Source organism: Manacus vitellinus, unplaced genomic scaffold (assembly GCF_001715985.3).
Source record: "Manacus vitellinus isolate BGI_N305 unplaced genomic scaffold, ASM171598v3 scaffold_6_pilon, whole genome shotgun sequence".
Taxonomy (NCBI): domain Eukaryota; kingdom Metazoa; phylum Chordata; class Aves; order Passeriformes; family Pipridae; genus Manacus; species Manacus vitellinus.
The window spans coordinates 8,581,205-8,602,339 of NW_021940750.1; the positions used below are offsets into that span (position 1 = coordinate 8,581,205).

The 21,135-nt window shown below is 40.2% G+C and overlaps 2 protein-coding genes across 2 annotated transcripts in view; one reads left to right on the plus strand and one right to left on the minus strand.

Annotated features, from left to right (window-relative positions):
* SLC39A9 (solute carrier family 39 member 9) overlaps window positions 1–7,272 on the minus strand; it is a 25,509-nt gene extending 18,237 nt beyond the window's left edge. Inside the window, exons 1-2 of the mRNA XM_008926955.3 lie at window positions 7,025–7,272; window positions 3,109–3,217 (exon numbers count right to left, since the gene is read on the minus strand). Of these exons, the coding sequence (XP_008925203.1) occupies window positions 3,109–3,217; window positions 7,025–7,120 (205 nt within the window). The 5' untranslated portion in view covers window positions 7,121–7,272. The remainder of the gene's footprint in view (window positions 1–3,108; window positions 3,218–7,024) is intronic.
* A 505-nt stretch (window positions 7,273–7,777) lies between these two features.
* Window positions 7,778–14,794, plus strand: ERH (ERH mRNA splicing and mitosis factor). Its single transcript, XM_018082831.2, has 4 exons — window positions 7,778–7,831; window positions 10,840–10,927; window positions 12,058–12,178; window positions 14,298–14,794. Exons 1-4 carry the CDS (start codon window positions 7,829–7,831, stop codon window positions 14,398–14,400), a joined length of 315 nt encoding a protein of 104 aa, XP_017938320.1. The 5' UTR covers window positions 7,778–7,828; the 3' UTR covers window positions 14,401–14,794.
* The last annotated feature ends 6,341 nt before the right edge of the window (window positions 14,795–21,135 follow it).

Consider the following 21,135-nt stretch of genomic DNA (forward strand, 5'->3'; position numbering starts at 1 on the left):
CCTATCTCACAGGCCTCTTAACACCTAGTTTATAGCCTGAGGAGTCAGGCTCTATGGGCAGAAGGTGCGAATAGTCTATTGACAACAATAGTCTAGTTTCTGGGAAATGACATGGAAGGCTATAGAATACAGTTTTGGGTTACACCCACCATGATGAACTGATCTCAGCTGTCCTAACTAGGACATGTCTCAACAGGTTTTTAATTAAGTTTCTGTGTAGAAAATGCTTTATTTGGTGCACAGTTCATAATTTTAAAACATTTTCAAATATTTCATAATTAGTAACAGCAACAAATGTCTCCACCTGCGGTGACTTTTAAAAAGCAGAGATGTAATATTATAACTTTACCAACTTTTACAGACTGCCATTTACCCAGCATGTGTGATCTTTATCATGAGCAAATACCACACAAAATTCCCACCAATTTCAACCTAAGTTGCATCACTCGCTCTGAATTTACACAGTTTTTCCAGCACGCGCATTTAACATTTCTAGTAGTCTTTGGCCTAGAAGCTCACAAGACAGATGCACAAGATCCTCCAACCTTGCTTATGACCATAGGAAACATCTGCTTCTGCAATCCCATCTGACACAGTGGGAGATGTCCAGAAGTACATAGCTTCTTGAGTATTGGCCAGCAAAGATTGGTAAGAGTTGCCTTAATACATTTATATGAAAGAGATTTAATACAGCTATTTTTTAGCAAAATTCTAGGTATTGTTTCCAGCTGATACAAGTGAATAATCATGGCAAAACCTTCTTCTCCCAACTGCATGCAGAAATACACTGTTAAAAAGGTACAACCAAAGATCAGGAATAGAAAATTTTGAATTAAGTTCTCAACTACCATATAGAGCACAGTAATATTTGACCTCTTGGATTTATTCACTGCTCACCTAAACCATATATTCTTTTCCTTTTTTTGTATTTCCCCTTATGGTCCCTGGCAGAGACAAGACATCAGGTTAGAAAGCCCTTTGAGTGATACAGAAGAGGCATTTAATGCTCCTTGGCAATCTTGTTATTATACATAGTTGTACTTCCACAGCAGGTAAGGTGCTTTGCAAACAGTATTACTCAAGTGTTTCCAATGGGAGAAGAGATAGTAAATCTACTTCCCTAACTGATACCTCAAGCCAGATGTTTGAGTTGCACACTGTTCTGCAAAGCCCTGAACTACCTACCATTCAAGTACAAGTTGCCTCCACTACAGAACAGAGACAGTGCTTAATAATCACATTTGGCAGGCTAAATTAACATTTGTAAACCCTTTTAATGTGCTACTAAGACAATGTTTCTTCTGTGTTTCTCTGATAGACCTAATGATGGTATTGCAATCTCTAATGGTAATTGTTTTCATAAAGTCTCCTGTCCTTTCCCTACACTTAGAACAGTTATTCACAGAAGCAATTTTCCTGTATTTACATGCAAACTCAAGAAAAATTTATTCTTTGAATAAGAAGTGAAAACAGACAACCCATGTGCAAAGCTCCAGTGCATCACAGTCCAATATAAGGATGCAGGTGATATGGATGCACATTAATTTCTCTTCCCTCACAAAGCAACTGTTGGCACTATACCATGAAGAGGACTCTTGTCATGTTCAAATCCTTGATCAGAAACTTCATTTTCTCTTAAGATCTGAACATGGGGAGAAATAACCCCAGGTACCTTTAAATGCTGGGAGAAAACAATCAGAAAAGTAGCTTTGCAGAAAAGAACCTCAAGATCCAGTGTCAGGACCTGAGGGAACAGCCTGAAGTTGTGTCAGGGGAGGTTTATGTTAGATATTAGAAGTTATGTCAGGGGAGGTCTTTTGGTTGGCCACTACTCTTCAGACATTTTAGACACTAACACCAAAAATCTGACTTACTCTAGCAAGTCATATTCTTGCTGGAGTATTCACATATCTTATTGGATGAGACACAAGTGTACATTCATCCCACTGTACAAAATGTTGTCACAGTGCCTTTGCTACAAAGCACACCAGAATAGGCTTGGTACCCCTTGCAAGATTTCAAACATATCTTCGCTGAACAAGAAAAAATTACTTCAGACCACACAACATTGTTGTCATCTATATTAAGAAGTTAAGTTTGCTTCAGATCATTTCAAGCTGTAAAACATAGTGTGTAACTCATGGCAATCTCTCTGACAGTGGTTATACAGTTTCATGAGTCAAAACAAAGGACTGATGTCAGCAAAAGAATTTTATCTGCTGGCAGCACTCAAACCAAGGTTTCAATACACACATACAGAGGTTTATGATCAAAGAATAATCCAAGTCATGATTTATTGTTGGCTCTTAGCCTGCAAGGTCAAAAATTAGAAGTTATTTATTCTGTGGCCTGCGGGTAAATACAGAAGTAACAGTAAATTACTTTTGTATCAATGAAAAACACTCAAATGCTTGATAGCAAGCAACCAGTCTCAGATTTAAGTTACACTTGAAAATGGGAAAACAAAGACCTTCTTCCTTTTGTTTTTCCAGCTCTATGAATACACCTCAATATTTCCCTCAGGTGCACCTTTCTAGGTTTAATAATGTAAATAGGTGAATTTAAAAAAAAAACAAACAAACAAAAAAAACAAACAAAAGAAAGCTGTTAAGTTCTCACAAGCTTAACTTTGAATATCCTACTTTTCTAAGAAAAATACTAGAAATAATTTTTGTAGTTAAATCTGTAATACCCCTTTAATTTCGACCCTTTGAAATATAAAAAAAAAAATCTTTATTGATAGACTGTCTTTAGACATGATACTGTGAGTTAGACATGGAGTCTGAAGCCACAGACAAATTCTTTTTTTTCTAGGTAAATACTTCTGATATTACTAATATAATACTTCTGGGAATATTTCTGCAGTAATGGTCTCTTTTCTCCACAAACCAAACAAAGTTACAGACCATGTAGCTCTAAACTGCAAGCTGTAGATGTCATATGTGAACAGTATGCCCCATTTAGTGAAAAAAACTTAAAAAATGCAAACGTTCACAGCAATTGTATTCACTACTAGCCATAACATTACAGGAGAAAATTAGTCTATTCAGAATTAAATTTGAATGGAGAGCAAACCCTTGAGCGAGGCCATCTGGGTTTGGTTCTTACCCTCCAAAATATCTTCATAAAGTGCATGTACTCCTTCTGGCACAATGACAGCCAAGGCAGTCCCACATAGCAGCCCAGCACCCAGAACAGTCACCAACTTCAACCTCTCCTGCAAGCAAGTACAAAACAAGTATCATCTTTAGGAATAAAAATGCTTTCTTTAATCTCCCTTATTAACAGAGGTTGGGACAGGGGGTTACTTGTTACATTAGTATTGACAATTTGCAATTAAACTTTAACAACAATACCTAAAAATGGTTTTACAGTATGGCAAAGAATAATAGTTTAACTCATATTTTGGGAAGAATTTCTACAAGATTAAAAAACAGACATAGTTTATCAGTACTTGTACTATTACTTAGGGTTATCTTCCTAGTTATATTCTAATTTGGGGCAAAAAGCTTAGAGACTTATCACTCCTCCCAAACTCACTATATTATGTTTTATCAATAAAACTACCAATTCATTTCCTCATGACAGGCTTAAGTCAAAGCCATGTACTAAAATCCAATTACATGAACATCTAATAGACTCTAAAATACAACAGTTTGCAGAGGCCACTTCTCACAATTTCTGTAAGAGCTCCCCTCATATCACATGGAGCAATCAGGGGAGTCTAGGTCCTCATAACAACCACGTAGCACATATTTTGTGGCAGAGCCATCATCATCATCTCCCATGCTCAATGCTACCGAAATACAAACTTTAACTACTGAGGACCTGGACGCAGAAGTCAGAGTCTGATTAATGGGAAACCACTTGCCACATACCCTTCTTGTGCCATCCATCCTCCTTTGTGCACCATAATGACACAAATCGTTCAGTCTCACCAAAACAGGCAACACTTGCACAGAAGAAGTAGGAGGCTCTAGAGAGATGCATAGCTAACCTTCTAAAAGCAGGCCAAATGTGGCCATAAGGAAACAACTGCAGCATTACTGGGGAAAATTCAAATAGTAATATGCAAGAGATGAAAACACCTGTAAAGTTTCTGCAAACATGCACCTTATAGTGCCATATATAATAACTATACTTGGTAAATTGTTATACAGTGGCAATCTACGTTAAAAGATAACCTTCAACATCCACTTTTCATAATCATTTTGCAAAAACATAGCATCTTACAAGGGAAAAAAAATTATTTTTACCTGCGACACTATAGTATCTTTTGCATACGTTCATAAAAAAAGGGAAAAAGTGTCAAAAGTAATACTGATTTCTTACAACTGCAAATACAGAGTACTGCTTGCTTTCCCTTGGGCATCTGTGAATTTTGAATATCCATGGAAATAATACACACTAACAAGTTAGTGTTTCAAGATAAGACTCCATCTCCTTTTCAGTACAAAATACTTAGATGTGGCAAATACAGAAATTTAATAACAGCCTACACAGACAAGCAAAAGCAATATAGTTTTATCCAAGAAATCAAACAATTTCAGTGAAACCCACTTGCGTGTCTCTTGTTAAAAAACAAAAGCAGCAGAGTAAACAGTGCTAAAAATCCATGGGAAAAATCTTAAATTCCTCAAATTAGCAAGCTGTTTCACTGCTCAGTATTTATTTTAAATCTACATGGCACTGAAACTTTTACTGGAACATATCAAAAAAACTCATGCCTACTTTCACAGACAACACTGCTGGCCTCTGTTATATCACCAAAACATTCAAATTGCTACAACTCTTTTTTTTTTTAAACTTTTGCGTTTAGACTAAAACTTAAGACTTAGCCTCAAGAACTGGTACAGTGTTGTTTCTAGTCCTAAATTAGACCAACAGAGTCCTGTAAGTCAGGATTAAGCTGAAAGGGTACATCTGCACACAGAAGTAAGGCGAAGCTCGGTACAGTCTGCACCTTTTTACCACCAATGTTTAGTCATACCTGGCTTTGCCAGTTTTATACTTTCAAGGATATCCTAATCTAATTACAATAATAGAAACCAGCATGAAATCAGAACACAAGTAACAGGTTCAATGGCAAAAAACTCATCTGAAGGAATGTAATAACACAAATGAATAATTTCACCGTTCTCCAGCATCTGGAGTATATTATGTATAGCATTCACTTTTGTTTTCAACTCAAATATTATAAATGGCCAGTGGGAAGAGGCATTTTAACTTGGGCTACCTGCAAAACTTTTGCAAACTATAGAATGCATAGTCCAACCAGTCATTTCAGTTTGAAATTGTCTTTGTTGCAGAATCCTAAGCAATCACTTTTAACAAAACCATTCTAACTTCTAATTATACACTTCCAGGATTAGCTAGGATTTGTATATAATTTGCCGAGATATTCTTCTCCTCTTTTAAACCAGCATTGCATGCAAACCCTTAAGACACCCAATTTAAATCAAGAGTAAAACTGAGTCAAGAATTTCTGAGAACCTAAGATACTACAATAAACTTGATTGCACACATGTGCATTGATGGTAAAATACCACACACACAAAAGGTTAATAAGTACATGGTTACTGCTTATGAAGAATTTTGGATCCACAACAGATCTGTATTCCTGCACTGCTGAAAGCCTTGAGAGATTTAGGAGACCACTGATTCAACGATATAAAAAAACCACATAAAGACAGATCAAGAACCCTATCTTCAAACAACACTGAATATAAAGTCAGAGAAAACAGGTGACTATTGAACATATACATGACAAAATGCAAAATTAAATAAAAAAAGAAACATTATTAGCATGCAAGGCAGTGCTCTCAGCAAATTCACAAGAAAACCCTTCACAGGCTTCAGGGCAGAAGTGACTTTTGAAGAGTGAGATGCTGAAAGCAACGACACTGAAGACACATAAGGGGAGGTCCATCAAAGCATCAGAGGAAGCACTGGCAAAACAGAACTCTGCAAATATTTATGTGAAGACTTCAGAATACATTGTTAGATTTCAATTCATTTAGCTGACTTGTACTGTTCCTGAAATGAACAGCCTTTCCTTCCATGTTGCTCAGGGTCTACTGCTCCCAAAGCCTCCTAGAAATAATGGGACCAAAGGACAGGTGCAACCCACCCTCTGACTCGATGGAAGAAAAAGTAACATCTCTTCCAGCACCTTGCTTCCCAAAAGCAGCACTGCTTCCAGGAGAAACAGGAAACCTCCCATAAGAGCACTCTTACTACCTTAGAACAACTAAATTCTCACACCATACCTCTATACAACAACCATCACTTAGAAAGAGGAAAAACCCCTCAGGCACCAGAGGATATTAGGAGACTTCCAGAGACTGTAACAATCATCATCACCTCAATGACCAAATACACTTAATGATGAAATCCCATACTGTTTTGAAAACTCACCCAACCTATGAAAGTCTCACTCTCCCTCAACAGTACCTTATTTATCCAAGATATTTTTTTTCCAGAAGAATGCTTTGAGTTACCCGGGGCAGTAACTTGAACTTGTATTGTGATCAAAAAGCTAAGATTTAATTTTCAGCATTGCAAGCTGTGAACAAACTTGTCAGTCAAAGTTTTCTGATAACATTCTTGGAATCGTTTTTGAAAGCCTTAATTTGAGTAGCCCATAGGCACATAAGAAGAGATAATCTCTGACTTCAGCAGTTTCTTACACAAGCTTCTAATTCTAAGAATAGACAAGTCCAGCTCCTATTCAGGTCCTTCCATGCTGAGACTGTGTTGCACCTGTAGCAGAGATGCTTGACTCGAATTTGGCATGTTTAAATGGCTTTTATACACACTCTGAAACCAACATAATTTTACACAGCAACTTTGAATGAAAATTAAAATCGCACTCACAACTTCCTTAAAAACCTTTTAAGGTTACAGCATTGCCCCTAACAGCGTTGCCGGACTTCCAAAAGGACAGCGTTAACCCCTACTGGGAGATCTCCCTATCTGGTTTCTCCCTTAGCAACCAACGAGCAGTTCGGCGGAGCCGTCTTACCTCGGAGAAATTAACTGCCAAGGGGATAATTCCTGCCACATAGCAGGCAACCAGCATGGCCAGGGACAGCAGGCAGATGGAGGGGAAGTCATCCATTTCGCCGCTTTCTGTGCGGTCCCTTGAAGTGAAATTCAACAGCAACTTTTCCACCTCGCCCGGCCGCACGCCTTAGCCCGTGCAGACACCGAGCTCCCAGGAGAGGTTCTCAGCCATGTCTCTGTCGCCCGGCGGCTCCGGCCGGCTGTGCCCCCAGCCGGGGGTGCGCGGGGAGCCCTAAGCGCCGGGGCGGGGGGGCTCTGCCCCCTGTGCGGGCAGTCGCGGCCTCACTGAGACAGCGGAACCCTTACCCGCACGCGCGCTCCATGGGGAGCGGAAGGGGACAGGGAGCACCCAAGCCGCGTTCTCAGCGGGGAGAGGGAGGAGCTTGCGGGACGACGCTTCCTGCCCCGCATCCCGCTGCCCGGTGGCACGTCCGATACTTCCCCTTTCGGCCGGGCCGTCGCCTGCTGCCCACCGCGCGCGCTTGCCCGCCCCAAGGATGGCGGGCGAGGCCGGCCGGCTGGCGGGAGAACCCTGACGCCGTCAGCCCAAGATTGGCCGCGCCCGCCCGCCTCGCCCGCTCCGGGGAGGCTCCCCGCGGCCTGTGGCCGCGTGCGCGGCCGCGCATCGAGCGGCGCTCTGGCCGCGGGTCGGCTCTATGGTGTCGGACGTCTGGCGCGACAGGCGCTTCCGCGGGCGTCGGGCCTGGTGGGGGAGTGCGCCGCGCGCACTTGCTGCCTGGCAGTGCTGAGGGAGGGAGCCGCCATGGTGAGAGCGGTAGGGACTACTGCGCTGGCTGGGACGGACTCACCGCGCCCGGCAGCAGCTGTAACTACCTTCCCCTCCTTCCTCCCCTTCTTTCCCTCCCATGGGTGGCCGCGCCGGCAAGGGCTGCGCCGGCGGTGCGGGCCCGCGGGCGCAGCACGGTTTTGGCGGGCAGGGTACGAGGCGGGGCACACGAGGCGTGCAGAGGCAACTGCGTGGTAGGGCGGACCGGGGGCTCCCGCCTCCCCCCGGCAGCTCAGGCCCCTTTCTCAGGGCGCCGCTGGAAGCTCGTCTCTTTCCCTCGAGTCTCGCTCGTCGAGCGAGTCTGCCTTAAATGGCTGATTGGCGCTTTCCATGCTGCTGTCCCTGCTCCTTCCCTCCGGTCGGAGAAGGGAAAGGCGGGAGCGTGCGTTGGTGGGCTGTCGGAATGGCACGCTGAAGTTCGAAGGCCTCCCTCGTCGTGGTTTGTTGCCTTCACCTAATGAATTAGGATACGCTGCAGCAAGTTGTTGCCTCACGGCGGGACGAAGCTCCTTCTGGGTCTGCAGCGAAGCTCCATATCTGCCTGGCACTTGATCAAAGCACTTGGCTTCGGCCAGGATGAGCAGCTACAAGCTCTGTCTGTGTTGTCCAGAGTGAAGGGTGACCCTTAGACCACTTTTTCTGCCTAGCAGAGGGAACTAAAAGGCATTTAGGTGTCTGCAGTGTGCTACTGCTAGTTGTATCACTGCACATCTTACCCTTACAATCCGTGTTTATCTTCCTTTTTTATTGTTTTGGAGCCTTTTTTTTTTCTTTATTGTCTAATAGACTACAATTGGTGGAAGCCTCTTTGCACACATGCTGCCTAGCTTTTAAGTCCTTCTGGTTTGGCTGTCGGCCATGTCTTAACCAATTTTACAGGGTTCTGTCTTGAGTAACGAGCAATTTGTAAAGTTCTCTCTACAGGTTCAGAATTGGTATGATATAAACGTATGGTGTCTCATTACGTGTCCTTCTTAACAGCCAGTCCACCTATGCTTTTAAAGAAAATGCAGGGAAGGGTCCATATTGGGCTTTTTCAGTTAACCTGGTGCTAATGCAAAAAGGTTTATGGATCTTCCCTTGTTTTGGTTTTGTGTCACCTAGGCAAGTGGGGCAGGTAATAATAGTCAGAGGAAACTTCCAGCAGGCTTCTGAACTTGTCATTTTTTGTGCCTACGTGGTAGGGCCAGACCAGCAATTTTATCAAATCAAACAATTTCTTTTTTTTTTCCCCTTAAGGTAACATGAAGATCCCCCAAAAAATGTTTGAAAAGCATTAATTCTACAATACAGATGGTCCCAATGGCATTAATTTTAATATTTTCCAGGCCACTATCTGATATGGATATTGTATAGTGTCTGAAGTGATAAACAGCTTAAAGTCAGAAGCCCAAATAATTTCTACTGTGAAGTTCTGAAAGAACTGGCTTAAATGTCTGGCTCACTGATTTTTAAATTTTTTTCAATCTAAAGATTTGGATAATTTCAGAATATATGATTAATTTAATGCTCCTCAGTGACCAGCTAATTAAAATGATAGTGCTGCAAAAATTGCTTGGACTCCCTGGCAAGACAAGCCTGTTCAAGTGCAGTGCACTAGGAACAGCCAAATACCGGCCCCCTTGGGGAATTCCTGTCAAATCCAGTCCTCTGGCATACGTGAGAGTGGACTTAAATGATCTAGTCTCCTTTGTATGATTCTTGTTGTTACAGTGTGTAGCTCTCAATTCCCCTCTTCTGCCGCTTCTGACTGGGAGAAGTCTTGCTGCTTCTTTTACTCCGTGTAACTTTTTCCTGGACTTCTCGGACTCTGCAACTGCTATGTTATTTGAGACAGAATTTAAAGAACTGAAAACTGTTTATTCCAAGCATGAGAACACTGTCAGTCATGGGACAAGAATTCGTCCCGTTTTCTTCTTATATATTTCTTGTAAATCCTAATATTTGCCATTTCTATTTTCTGTCATGGCATGCGATAAACACTGAACTGGTGTCTTCACTGATGCCCAAAGTATGGTTCAGGATTTTTCTGTCAGCAGCTGATTAATTTAAGCCAAATAATACGTCTTACTCTGCAGTTGCCTCTTAGTTGTGTGCTCACCTCTTATATTAGCACTGAAAATGTTGGATCCAATTAGCAGCACTGGAAATGGCCATTTTTGCAGCATGCTTGCGAACTTTCTGTGCTATGCACCTTTTTAATTAGATCACAGATTGTGTACACTTGAAAAATTCTTGCTCACTCTTTGCTCAAATTACTTGCAGTAGCGAAGTGAAAAATGTTATGGAAATAATGGAAGCCCCAGAGTGTACAATCATCTAAGTCTTCCCTGCAGAAGAACAAGCTTATGGACTCCAACATTTACAACAGTTTTCTGTGCCATAATTACTGTTTCAGTAAACTCATTGAAGTGTGAAAACCCAGTACATCTGTTTTGCAGGAAATAATCTTGGATACTAAGTGCAGATTTGTTATATAATTTGTGTTCCCTTGAAATTAAATGAATAACTCAAAATAGCTATTGCTGTTAAAATCTTAAAGGTGAGATTGACAATGTGATTTAGTTGAATCCCCTCCTTGCACTTTAATTGGGGCATTTGAAATCTTACTAAGAGCTTGCATTTGGAATAAAATAAGTAAATGCACTAATGCCGTAGCTTTTATACGTTGACTATTGCTTTGCTTTTGTGTCTAGATAGAAACTACTATTTCTGTGGTATCTTTTTTCAACACAGTAGCTGCTTTACTGGTGATTTTACACATTTTAAAATTCTATAAGGATTGATAGGACTGATTGGAAACAAAAGTTAACACAGCTTATATGAATAGTAAATGATATTTGGAAAATGTGTCCTTGATTGCTAGTTCACTATTTTAATATTATGCTGCTTTTTGGTGCTTCCTTCAGATAAATTACTTGAATCAAACACAAATCATTCAAATTGTGCAAGTAACCTGTTTTCTTGATGTTTGTTTTGTTTTCCAGTCTCACACAATTCTACTTGTCCAGCCTACCAAGAGGCCAGAAGGCAGAACATATGCTGATTATGAATCGGTGAATGAGTGCATGGAAGGTGGGTGAAGACAAGGGGTTTTAAACACCAGTTTTTAACTACCATTTTTGACATACTGTCAAACTTACTCAGTAAGAAAATAAATTGCTCTTCATGTTTTGCAAAGGTAATTCACAAAAAAAAATTTGAAAAAGTGTCTCATGCTTTTAGTTTGCTAATGTTCTAGCAAATGAACAACTAGTTGTTATTTGTTCCTAAAACTTTCTTTTAATCTTACATATTTGTTTTTGATTTAACTAGATGAAGTCACATTCAGTTTGGGAGAGTATGCCATATTCTTGGCAAGGCCATGCAGCAGACTTGCTTCAGTTCATTTTATTGCAGGATCAGCACCTAATTCTCACTAATCTTTGTGGTAGCACTGTAAAGGAAAGATTACTACTGGATCTAATATATTAAATAAAAGATTGTGTGCAGTTGATACATAACTTACAGCCTTTCAGTGTATGTGCCAGAGTAAAGATCCTGTGAGACTTTGAGTCACCTAATGAGCTTGGAAAGAAGATTGACATACTAGAGCTGTAGTTCACTTAACATTAATGTTCCAGGAAGTTTTGCGAGGCAAACAAAAGCATAATAAAGACTGTGTAAAGCCTCTATGCTCACTTTAATATTACATTCTTCTCAAATGTATCTGAACTATTTGTGGGCTAGCTTAAATAAATAAAACTGATTTAAATTAATTGCACTATTTAGGTTTGTGCTGTCAGTCTTACCTCAGTAGCCCTGTTTGACTCTGTGATGAATAATGATCATTCTTATGAGTTCTTCTATTTCTCAGGTGTTTAGTACAGTAGAAATATATGTTGTAATTGCCATCTTAAAATTATTAGGAGTTCTAGGTGTCCATTGGAGCTTACTGCATGGAAAGGTATATATTTGCTAGAGCTAAAACTTTCTCCTCTACATGACGAAAACTCTTTTTTCCATGCATCTTACCTGATTTTATAGTATTATGTTTCAATGCAAATAGCTAGAACAAAAGAATTTCAACTCTGCAAAATCTTGACTGTCTCTCTGTTTTTATGGTATTCATCTCTAAACTTTCCTTATATTTGTGGATCAATAGCTGAAGAAGTTTCAGCAAATACAGTTTTTAACATTGCATTGTTAAACTTGTCTCTCTGTAGGAGTCTGTAAAATGTATGAAGAGCATCTGAAGAGAATGAATCCCAACAGTCCATCCATTACATACGATATCAGCCAATTATTTGACTTCATTGATGACTTGGCAGACCTCAGCTGTCTTGTGTAAGTTCAGTTGTATGAATCCATTTCACTGACTCGGGGAAGTCACAAGTCTTCCCTCTAAACTCTTACGTGTTTTATTTGAGTGTTTTTTGCAATAACTGTAGTGCAACAGTATTGTAGCTGCCATAACATGCTGCCTGCTCCAATTATCTGCATTGAAATCTCTAAGGAAGGCTTAGAAAATGACAATTCCAGTTGGATTTTAGTCACATTGAAGCTTACAGCATTTCAGATACTGAAATCCAACAAAACTTAGTGTTAGGTTGAGTACTTTCCATACCATAAATTTCAAGGTAATGGTTTGGTATGACAGTGGTATCAACTTTGCAGAAATTCCGTAGGAATAAGGATACAAATCTCATATTCAAGTAACAAAAGACACAGTATTAGGCTTTTGAATCTCAAAATTCCAGAACGTTTTTAAGCCCATGAGTTTCTGGTATAGACATTCCTGCAGCTGTACTGCTGTGGCTGAAATCCTGGTGCAAGTACTTGTCTAGCTGCACAGTGAACAGACTTTGCCAGTTAATTCCAGTTTAAAATAATAATTTATTTTAAAAAACTGAACATCGGATTGTTTTCCTTTGTATTCTGATGTACAGTACAAAATTTCTTACTGATAATGACCTATTACAAATGCCATTTGCTAAAGTTTTGAGTAGAATAAGTAAAATGGGCTTACAGGTTCTGCAGAGTTAATTTGACCCTAGACATTCTGCCACCTTTGATTTTCAAGTGTCATATTGCTGGGCTGATGCAGGTTTTGAAAAGCACAGTTTATCTAACAGACTAAAGCTCACCAGTTGCTTTAGGAGGTAGCAACTGTTTTCTAGTACAGTCTTGTGCCTTTGTTAATTAGGCTCCTAAACTCAGTGTCGTGCCAAATTCTACTTCAGCTTTTAGTTTTCCACCAGATGGCATACTTAGCACGAGGTGTATCAGACATGTCCTGTGTTCATGGAGATTCCTGAAGGACTTGCTGTCTGATCTTGTGGTGTAGCATTGTGAGTGGATTTGGGGGTGGGGGATAGTTTTCCTGAAACTAACATTTCTTATACTGCACGAGAACTACTGCTCTATCAGCATAAACTCTTTGGCCTTGAACAAGTCATGCTGAAGTTTAAATAACAAGGTTTTCTTAGAAACAGTGTGCTTAGGGTGTTTTCCTTAGGTAAGAACTGTAAATTGTTCTGGATTGAGTTAACTTCAGATTTTTATTAAGGTTCTTACCAATGACCATCTCACCTTTCTTACCTGGTCAGAAATATGTGTACCAAGATTTAAAGACTGATCAGGATTTTAGTAGTTCTTGAAGCATTCACTGAAAGTACCATCTTCATGAAGAAAATATTAAACTTTAATGAATGAGGGAGAAAGAAAGGCATGAATCTACACAGATGCAATTTCAGGCAATTTGCTTTCATTTTTCAGTCTCATTCTGCTTCAATTCGGCAGTGTCCTGGGTAACTGAATTCTCTGGCCCCTGCTAGTCTTGCTAGGAAACTGCTTTTATCAACTATCCCTGAGCAGCAAAGACACATGGGGTTTTTTCAGTTTGCTTTTTATGAAGTGTCCTTGTTAGATGCAAGCCTGTCCTCACTGCCAACTGGCAGGAATCCTTTGTCATCCATCTCTGAGTCTACCTTTGCTCCTGGAAAAATTTGGGTTTATAAATTTTCAGGAAATTCCAGACAAAAGTTGAACACTCAAAAACTTAATAAAGAAGTGTAGAAGTGTTTGGCTCCTTAAGACAAATTCGATCGTTCCCTGGTGGAACTAGTCTTCATTCCGAGCTCTAGAGTACTAAGATTCTCCATTAGTTGTCTCCCATAAGTAATTGTATTCATGAATTAAAATGTGAACACACTGTGATCCAGTCACTCGATAATCCTTGGAACATATAGTTTTATTTCAGGGTCAGACTGATCTGCTGCGTAACTTTTTTAGGGAATGGGATAAATCCATTTGATAAGTGGCAATTCCCATCTACTTCTGATATTACTTATGATCTGTACACAACTTTCTGCTTCATACACTTGAGGACACTTAATTGTTTGTGAAGTTCTTCCGGTAAATGTACTGCGGGGCAGATTAACATTCATTCTTTTTTTCTTTCCAGTTACCGTGCTGACACTCAGACATACCAACCGTACAATAAAGACTGGATAAAGGAGAAGATCTATGTCCTCCTTCGCAGGCAGGCCCAGCAAGCAAGCAAATAATGGGGGCACCATCATCACATGGGTTTGGGGGAGGGCTTGGACAACAGGTGTGTACAGAGTGTAGTAGTGAACGTTTTGTATTATAGTCATCCTGTTGCCATCTTGATAAACTCTTTAGTCAGGACTGAATGTATTGTTAGAGATACAAGGATTTTGTTGGATTTGTCTTTTTTTTTTCAGTGTAAATGGAGAAGAAAGTACAACATCTTCTGCGGAGATTTAATTTGGGTTTTTTTCCTCCAGTTAGCTAATGGTCCTACTTTATTTGAACCCTTGGGGCTGTTCACATTGTACTTCACCACATTTGCTGTATGTGCCCTTCTGTGGGCTTTCCAACATTCAGTTACATCCTTGAGATGGTCCTAATGGGAAATAAAACTACCCTTTGGTTAAATTTGAGTGTTGAATTTTATGGATTTTGCCAAAAAACACAAATCTTTTTTCCCTGTTATCTGAGGAATAGGGCTTGAAAGGTCATGTGGACTGAAACAACAGTTATTTGCTGTATTACAGAACAGCTCAAATTCTGGCCTAGTCTTGATACTGTCTTCCCTGGGGATCTTTGGGAAACACAGCAACCCTCTTGCACTCTATACTTGATCTTTATATGAGGCATTTATATTCAAGTGTGTCTGCTCTGGGATAGGTGATGGATAAGAGCAGGCTGAATGTATCACATCACAGAATTAGTCTACTCACAACTTTCCCCTGATAAAGGGTAAGGATTTAACTGTTTACACACACTGAAAAATTGTATCTGCCCCTGTCTCTCTTGAACGCTAACGTCTTTGTAATTTTGCTGTACGGAAAAGGTTTGGACTGAAGGACTCATTAGACCAAAAATTAGAGCAGGTAGAAAAGCAAGGCTGGATTGGTACTTTGTTCCTTCGTGTTAGTTCAGAGTTAGCCTGCTATAGGTACATATTTGAGTCACAGACTGTACATGTATACTCAACCAAGAGCAGTTCCAGGATTGACACAGGAATGCAATTCTCTCCAATGCACTTCACTTCCTAATACACATCAGTAGTTTCTGATGGATCTCACAGCAAATGCTCTGGCTTAAAAGAATCTGAGGTCAAATTGACTGTCTATAATAAGCTTTCATGAAAATAGCTTCATTTAAGTGGTAAGTAATAGCTGCTGAAGACTGGGAATTGAATTATTGAAGAGACACAAGTTCTTAGAAAGATACTCAGGAGAGGGTGTTAAACTTTTCTGTCAACACAAATACAGGTTGAAGATTAGACCTACTAGCTCTAGAATTATAGTGACCAGGAATAAATTCAATCTGCTAACATCAAAACATGCTTCCTTTATAATAAATAGTGATTTTCAAAATGTAGTAAGTCAGAAGTATATTAATCCATCAATGGTTACTTAAATCTATAAATACTTTGGCATGGAAGTTTTATATCCAGCTTGACACAGTAAGTAATACTTAAAAGATTCACTATTGCCCCTCTAATAACAATCTGGTTTAATATAAGCAATGTTATTTAAACAGCTTGTATAGTTTATCCTCCTGGATAGCACATAGTAGAATAACATGTCTTTCCTAGCATGTTTGAGGTTAACTTCATTTTTTTTTTTGGTAAAAATTCCAATATTCTCATGCTGGATTATTCAAGGTGCTAAATTTTGCAGTCTTTAACTGCAAAGACTGCAATTTTGCAGTCTTTAAATTAAGCCAAATAAACATCCCTTGACAGTACCTATCACATTTAAAATAGTGATTTAATATTTTCCTCATTTTGTGAACTTGTTTTCAGTTCAAGGAAAAGCAGCAATTTGGGCTCTTTCCTTATTGTGAAATGTGCAAGGAGCATGCTGAATCCCTAGTAATCAGGAATTGGAACATAACATAGCTCTTCCTTCAGAGGTATCCTAAATTCGGTCTGATTAAAAAATATCTTCCTTGATTTTGGCTCTAGTATAGTAACTGCAAACTAAGACCAGTAAACAAGTATAAAATATGAATTTCTTGTGTTAGAGCAGAAAATAGGAAGAAGGAACTTCAAAGCAAGTGGTAATAAGCCTTTTTGCTTTTTGAAAGGGACTTTGCGAAGGTATGTTTTTTAGTTTTTTGAAAAGTAGAAGGTGGTAAGCAAGCTTTAACATCAAGGTTAATTCACTTTGTTTTTTTTAGCAGACAAAGTTCTGTGGTCATCTCTGTGAAACTGAAGTTTTCACAGAATTGGAAAATGCAAGTAAATGTTCCTTTTATACCTCTGGAGCCAGACTTGGCCTTCTGCCGATAAAAAAGTACAGTCTGTAGGCTACTTTAAGACAAGGCACTTGGGCATCACCTCTTTTCCCCCTTGTCACCCAGCTACAAGGCTTTTATTCTTTTCTGAAATAAGCTACTAGTTAAAACTCTGTAGTACATAGTTCTTCAGCTGATGTTCTCCACAGTCCTTTAGAGTTGTGCTTTACTTGATAAACTATTCATGAAACAATGGGATTTGTGGCTTAACTGGGCAGCTGACCAAATACAATGAAAGGAAGAAAAAAATGCTGCAGCATCAACCTGATGTGCAACTAGCTAGAAAGAAGAATCTGGAAAGTTGTCTCCAACTAATCACTGCCTTCAGAAATACAGTGAAAAGGCTTATGAACCCTTGGAAACTTATTACATGCCAGTAGGCTGGCACTCTAGTAAGGTAGTCTGCTCTGGCAGGCCAGGTGAAAAATGACTCTCCAGTTTGCTTCTTGGCTCCTACTGAGTAAAGGATGACAGGAGGGCATTTACTACTTTTTGCAGTTTCACCTCTCCTTAGAGGCGTCAGACAGCACTTTGATATTTGATATTGATCATTTTCCCAAGTTCAGCTGCTTTAAAAGTGAGGCTCAGCAGCAGCATTTTACAAGTAAAGCCATAAAAAATGGCATGATTACAGAAAGTATGTCAGAAAAGAATCTGCCATCCCATGGGTGCTTTGCCTGCAGCAAATCGTCTGGTGTTTCTTGCGTAAGGATAGGCACAAGTAGCAGTGCTGGTCATGCCTGCTACAGTGTGGGAGTAAATGATAAAGGAAATTATATTGGCTGTTTCTGTAGGAGAGTGGTATGGTACTGTAAAACAGGGATAAAGAATGGAATCCAGAGACCTAGTATTTCTAAGTGTGGAAATAATATTAAAAGCAAGTTCATTAAGCAAGCCTAGCCTCAGGCCAAGGAGATGTATGAGCCCTCATCCATTTGCCAGGAGTGCAGAGGTGCTTGCCTGACTTCTGCTTGTCTGGTGGAGCCAGGAACCATGCTGCTTCTTTGCTTATCATGGAATAGGGAGGTCCTTCCACAGTCTCTGGATTGCCTGTTATGGATTTCAAGTTGATGCATGACTGGACCATTTCTAATTTCTTGGCATGGCTGTTCACTAAGTAGGGTGAAGTACTGTGTAATGGCTGAGCTGATCTAGCAGTTCCCTGCTGTTGAAAGGCATAATGGTACTTCATACTATGTACAAAAGAGACACTGGGTGTTTGTGAGGAAGGGGAGAACAGGACTGCCAATCAGCACTGACAAGCAGAGTAGCTGGTCACTTAAAAACCAAAAAACAACTTGAGATTTTGAGAACAAGCAAGCATGGTAGATAAATTGGTGGATATATATCAGGGACCAGTTTATCTACCACTGCATGCTTCTGCCAGTCAGTAATGCACTGGATCAGGGAGTAACCTCCCTAAGATTAGAATCTGAATTCTGTTTGACAACGCAATAATAACAGGATCTCTGTCTTACAGGAATCCCTTTCTGCAGCCTCTGTAGTCAGTATGCTGAAGGGGAATTGTGAAAAGCAAAAGTGAGTTTGTATTCCTGCTTTGATGGTGAAATAAGCTAGGTAGTTAAAATACTTGTCTACTGCTGTGCTGGTTTAAAGGTAAACCAGCAGGGGAAATGAACTCAACTCAAAGGAGAGATTATAAATCAGAATAACAGTTTAATAAAATAATACAATAAATACGATTATACAGACAAACAATTGGTTTTAACCCACAAACCCCAAATGTATAACCGAGCACCCTGGGGCATGAACAGAGTAGTGTTCGTTGGGCCCCCTGAGTCCAAAGTAAAAGGAGAGGGAAAAACCTGCTGGTGAGAGTGCTGTTGCAGTCTGGTCAAGAGTGGTAGTTGCAGTCTGGTTGAGAGTGGTGGTCTGCAGTCTTCCTCTGGGTCCCACGAGTGATTAAAAAAGTCCCAAGACTCCAAGATTATATATCCTCCAGTTCAGGCAGGAATGCCCAGTACCTCCTTCAGAGTGGGGAGTTCCACAATGGGTGTGAGGACAGGAGGCACCCTCCTATCTCACAGGCCTCTTAACACCCAGTTTATAGCCTGAGGAGTCAGGCTGCTCTGGGCAGAGGGTGTAAATGCTCTATTGATAACAGTTTCTGGGAAATGGCATGGAAGGCTATAGAATACACAGTTTTGGGTTACACCCATACAGTGATGAACTGGTCCCAGCTGTTCTAACTAGGACAACTGCTATTTCTATGATTGTGTTCTTTTAAAATAGACCAAAATCTTGACATCCGTCACGATGCATCATGAGCAGAGCGGCAAAGTAGCAGCATCTCCATTGTTAGATCAGTTGGCTCTTGTGTTTAACACTGTTGTCATGTACAGGGGAGAAAAGCTAAGTAGTAGCAAGACCACCTTCTCATCTTTGTTAGTAACTAATAAACCTGTTACAGCAAAAGGAGACTTGACTACCCACAGTATTTTTTAGGTTGAAAGAACCACTAGATTTTTCACTTGCATTAGAAAAGCATAAGAAAGTTGCAAATTTGCTGGTTGTAATCCCATTACAGTATGCCAAGCAATTTGTACTAGTTTGTGATGCGCTGCTCCAGCTGCTTTGCTTTAGAGTATATAAACAGTTACATACATTTGCAATCCCCACTGAGTAAGGGCCTGATTGTACTAAAACTCAGCTACATTGAAAACTCAAACAATCCATCAAGAATGGTAATAAACAGTAAAATCGAGGGTAGCTGGGTTACAAGTACAGAGTAATTTCAAGCTCCTGCTTTTGACTGCTATGAAGCTGTTAAGTGTCTTCTAGACCCTGGTGAGCACTGAAACAAATTGCTTTACCACTATCATAAGTTGGGGGGGCCAGGAGTATTTGGGGGATCAGGTAGCATAATTTAACAATTCTCCAGGATGAGACAGGCTATGGAGGAGGCTGGAGATTCTCAGCATCTTTCTCAGGCTCACTGAGCATCTGAGCAACTTGCCTTAGGTACCCACTTGCCTCTGAAGTCCAGAAGTGTTGACTTCAGCATTTGCCTCAAGGTAAAATGATAAATAACTTGTACTAGCTATATATAAACTGCAAGAGTAAATCTGTTGAAATAGAAAATTTTTTTACACCTGTCATATTAGTCAATTCTCTCAAGTTTTCTACACTGAACGTATTGTCTGCTATAATGTTACTTAGTGTTGGTCAAATATAATGTACCATTCATGGCAATAGCAAGGGAATTAATCTGCCACTGAAATTCACTGAATGGAGGTGTTTGGGTTTGCGTAGAGCAAGGCAGCTCTCTATTCTCACCTATTAATAAATGCTTCTTCCTCACTGTGTCTGAAAGGGATTAAAGGTAAGGTAAGACCTGTCTGGATTTGTTACAGAAAAACATTGGATTCTAGCAATTAGTTTTCTGTAATCTGAATTATCTCTGTAGGAACAGTTTATCTGGATGAAGTTTGGGCACAGGTCCAATTCATAGGTTTTATTTCAATTATTTATGCTGAGTTTGCAATGACATGCAAGTAAAACTTGTATGCTGCATATGCCATTCCTGGTGGAGCATTAGCAAGGGTTTTGTTAGCAATTCTGTACACACCCTAGTTGATCTGCTGCTGTACCTCTTGCAGTGTCTCCACAGTCCTCCCAACTAAGACTGTTACTATGGACTGTTGCCTTAGCATCAGCCATCAGTGACACAGACACAGCTTCTGGAACTCTGTAGTTTCTGCATGCCTTGTGTTTGTGTCAGGTAAGTCAACAAGGCCCAGAGAAGTGAAAAATTTGGCTGTATACTTAGAGGCTGTGTTTCTGGACTCTACCACTGACTAAATACAGCAGTTATACAGCCCAGATCCCTAGTGCACCTGTGCTTCCGTCTAGTGTGCTTCCATTCCTGCTTCTGCATTGCTTCATTAACTGTGCAGGAAACAAGCTCCTAAATTCAATTTATTATCTTCTTAGTTACCTAGGGGATTGGGTTTCACACACACTGAACACAAGCCTCTTACTCTGAGAGTCTGGGAAATATCCATCCTTGGAGATGTTCAAGAGCTGACTGGACACAGCACTGAGCAATCTGATCTGGTTAGACCCACCCTGAGTAGGCTTTGACTAGATGACTTCTGGAGCTTTGTTCCAACCTAAATTATCTGTCATTCTGTTGGACTCACTATTGAAACATCCCATATCATGAAAAAAAAGAAAATCTGAGTCCCTACTCTGACCAGTTTCATGCAGGCACTTGAAGTGTTCCCCAGGCCACCTAGAATAATGCTGGAAATGGCAGGCCATCAAGTATCCATGAGTGGATATAGGTGACACAAGAATAGTATTCACTAGGCTACAGAAAGTGCAGCTGCTCCCCAGTGAAAAAGGCAGGGTGCAGAATAGTCAGATTTGATTCTGTTTTGATACTCTCTTTGTATGAATGAAGGTTCATATGGGACTCTGAGAATAATGCCTTGTCACAGAGGTTT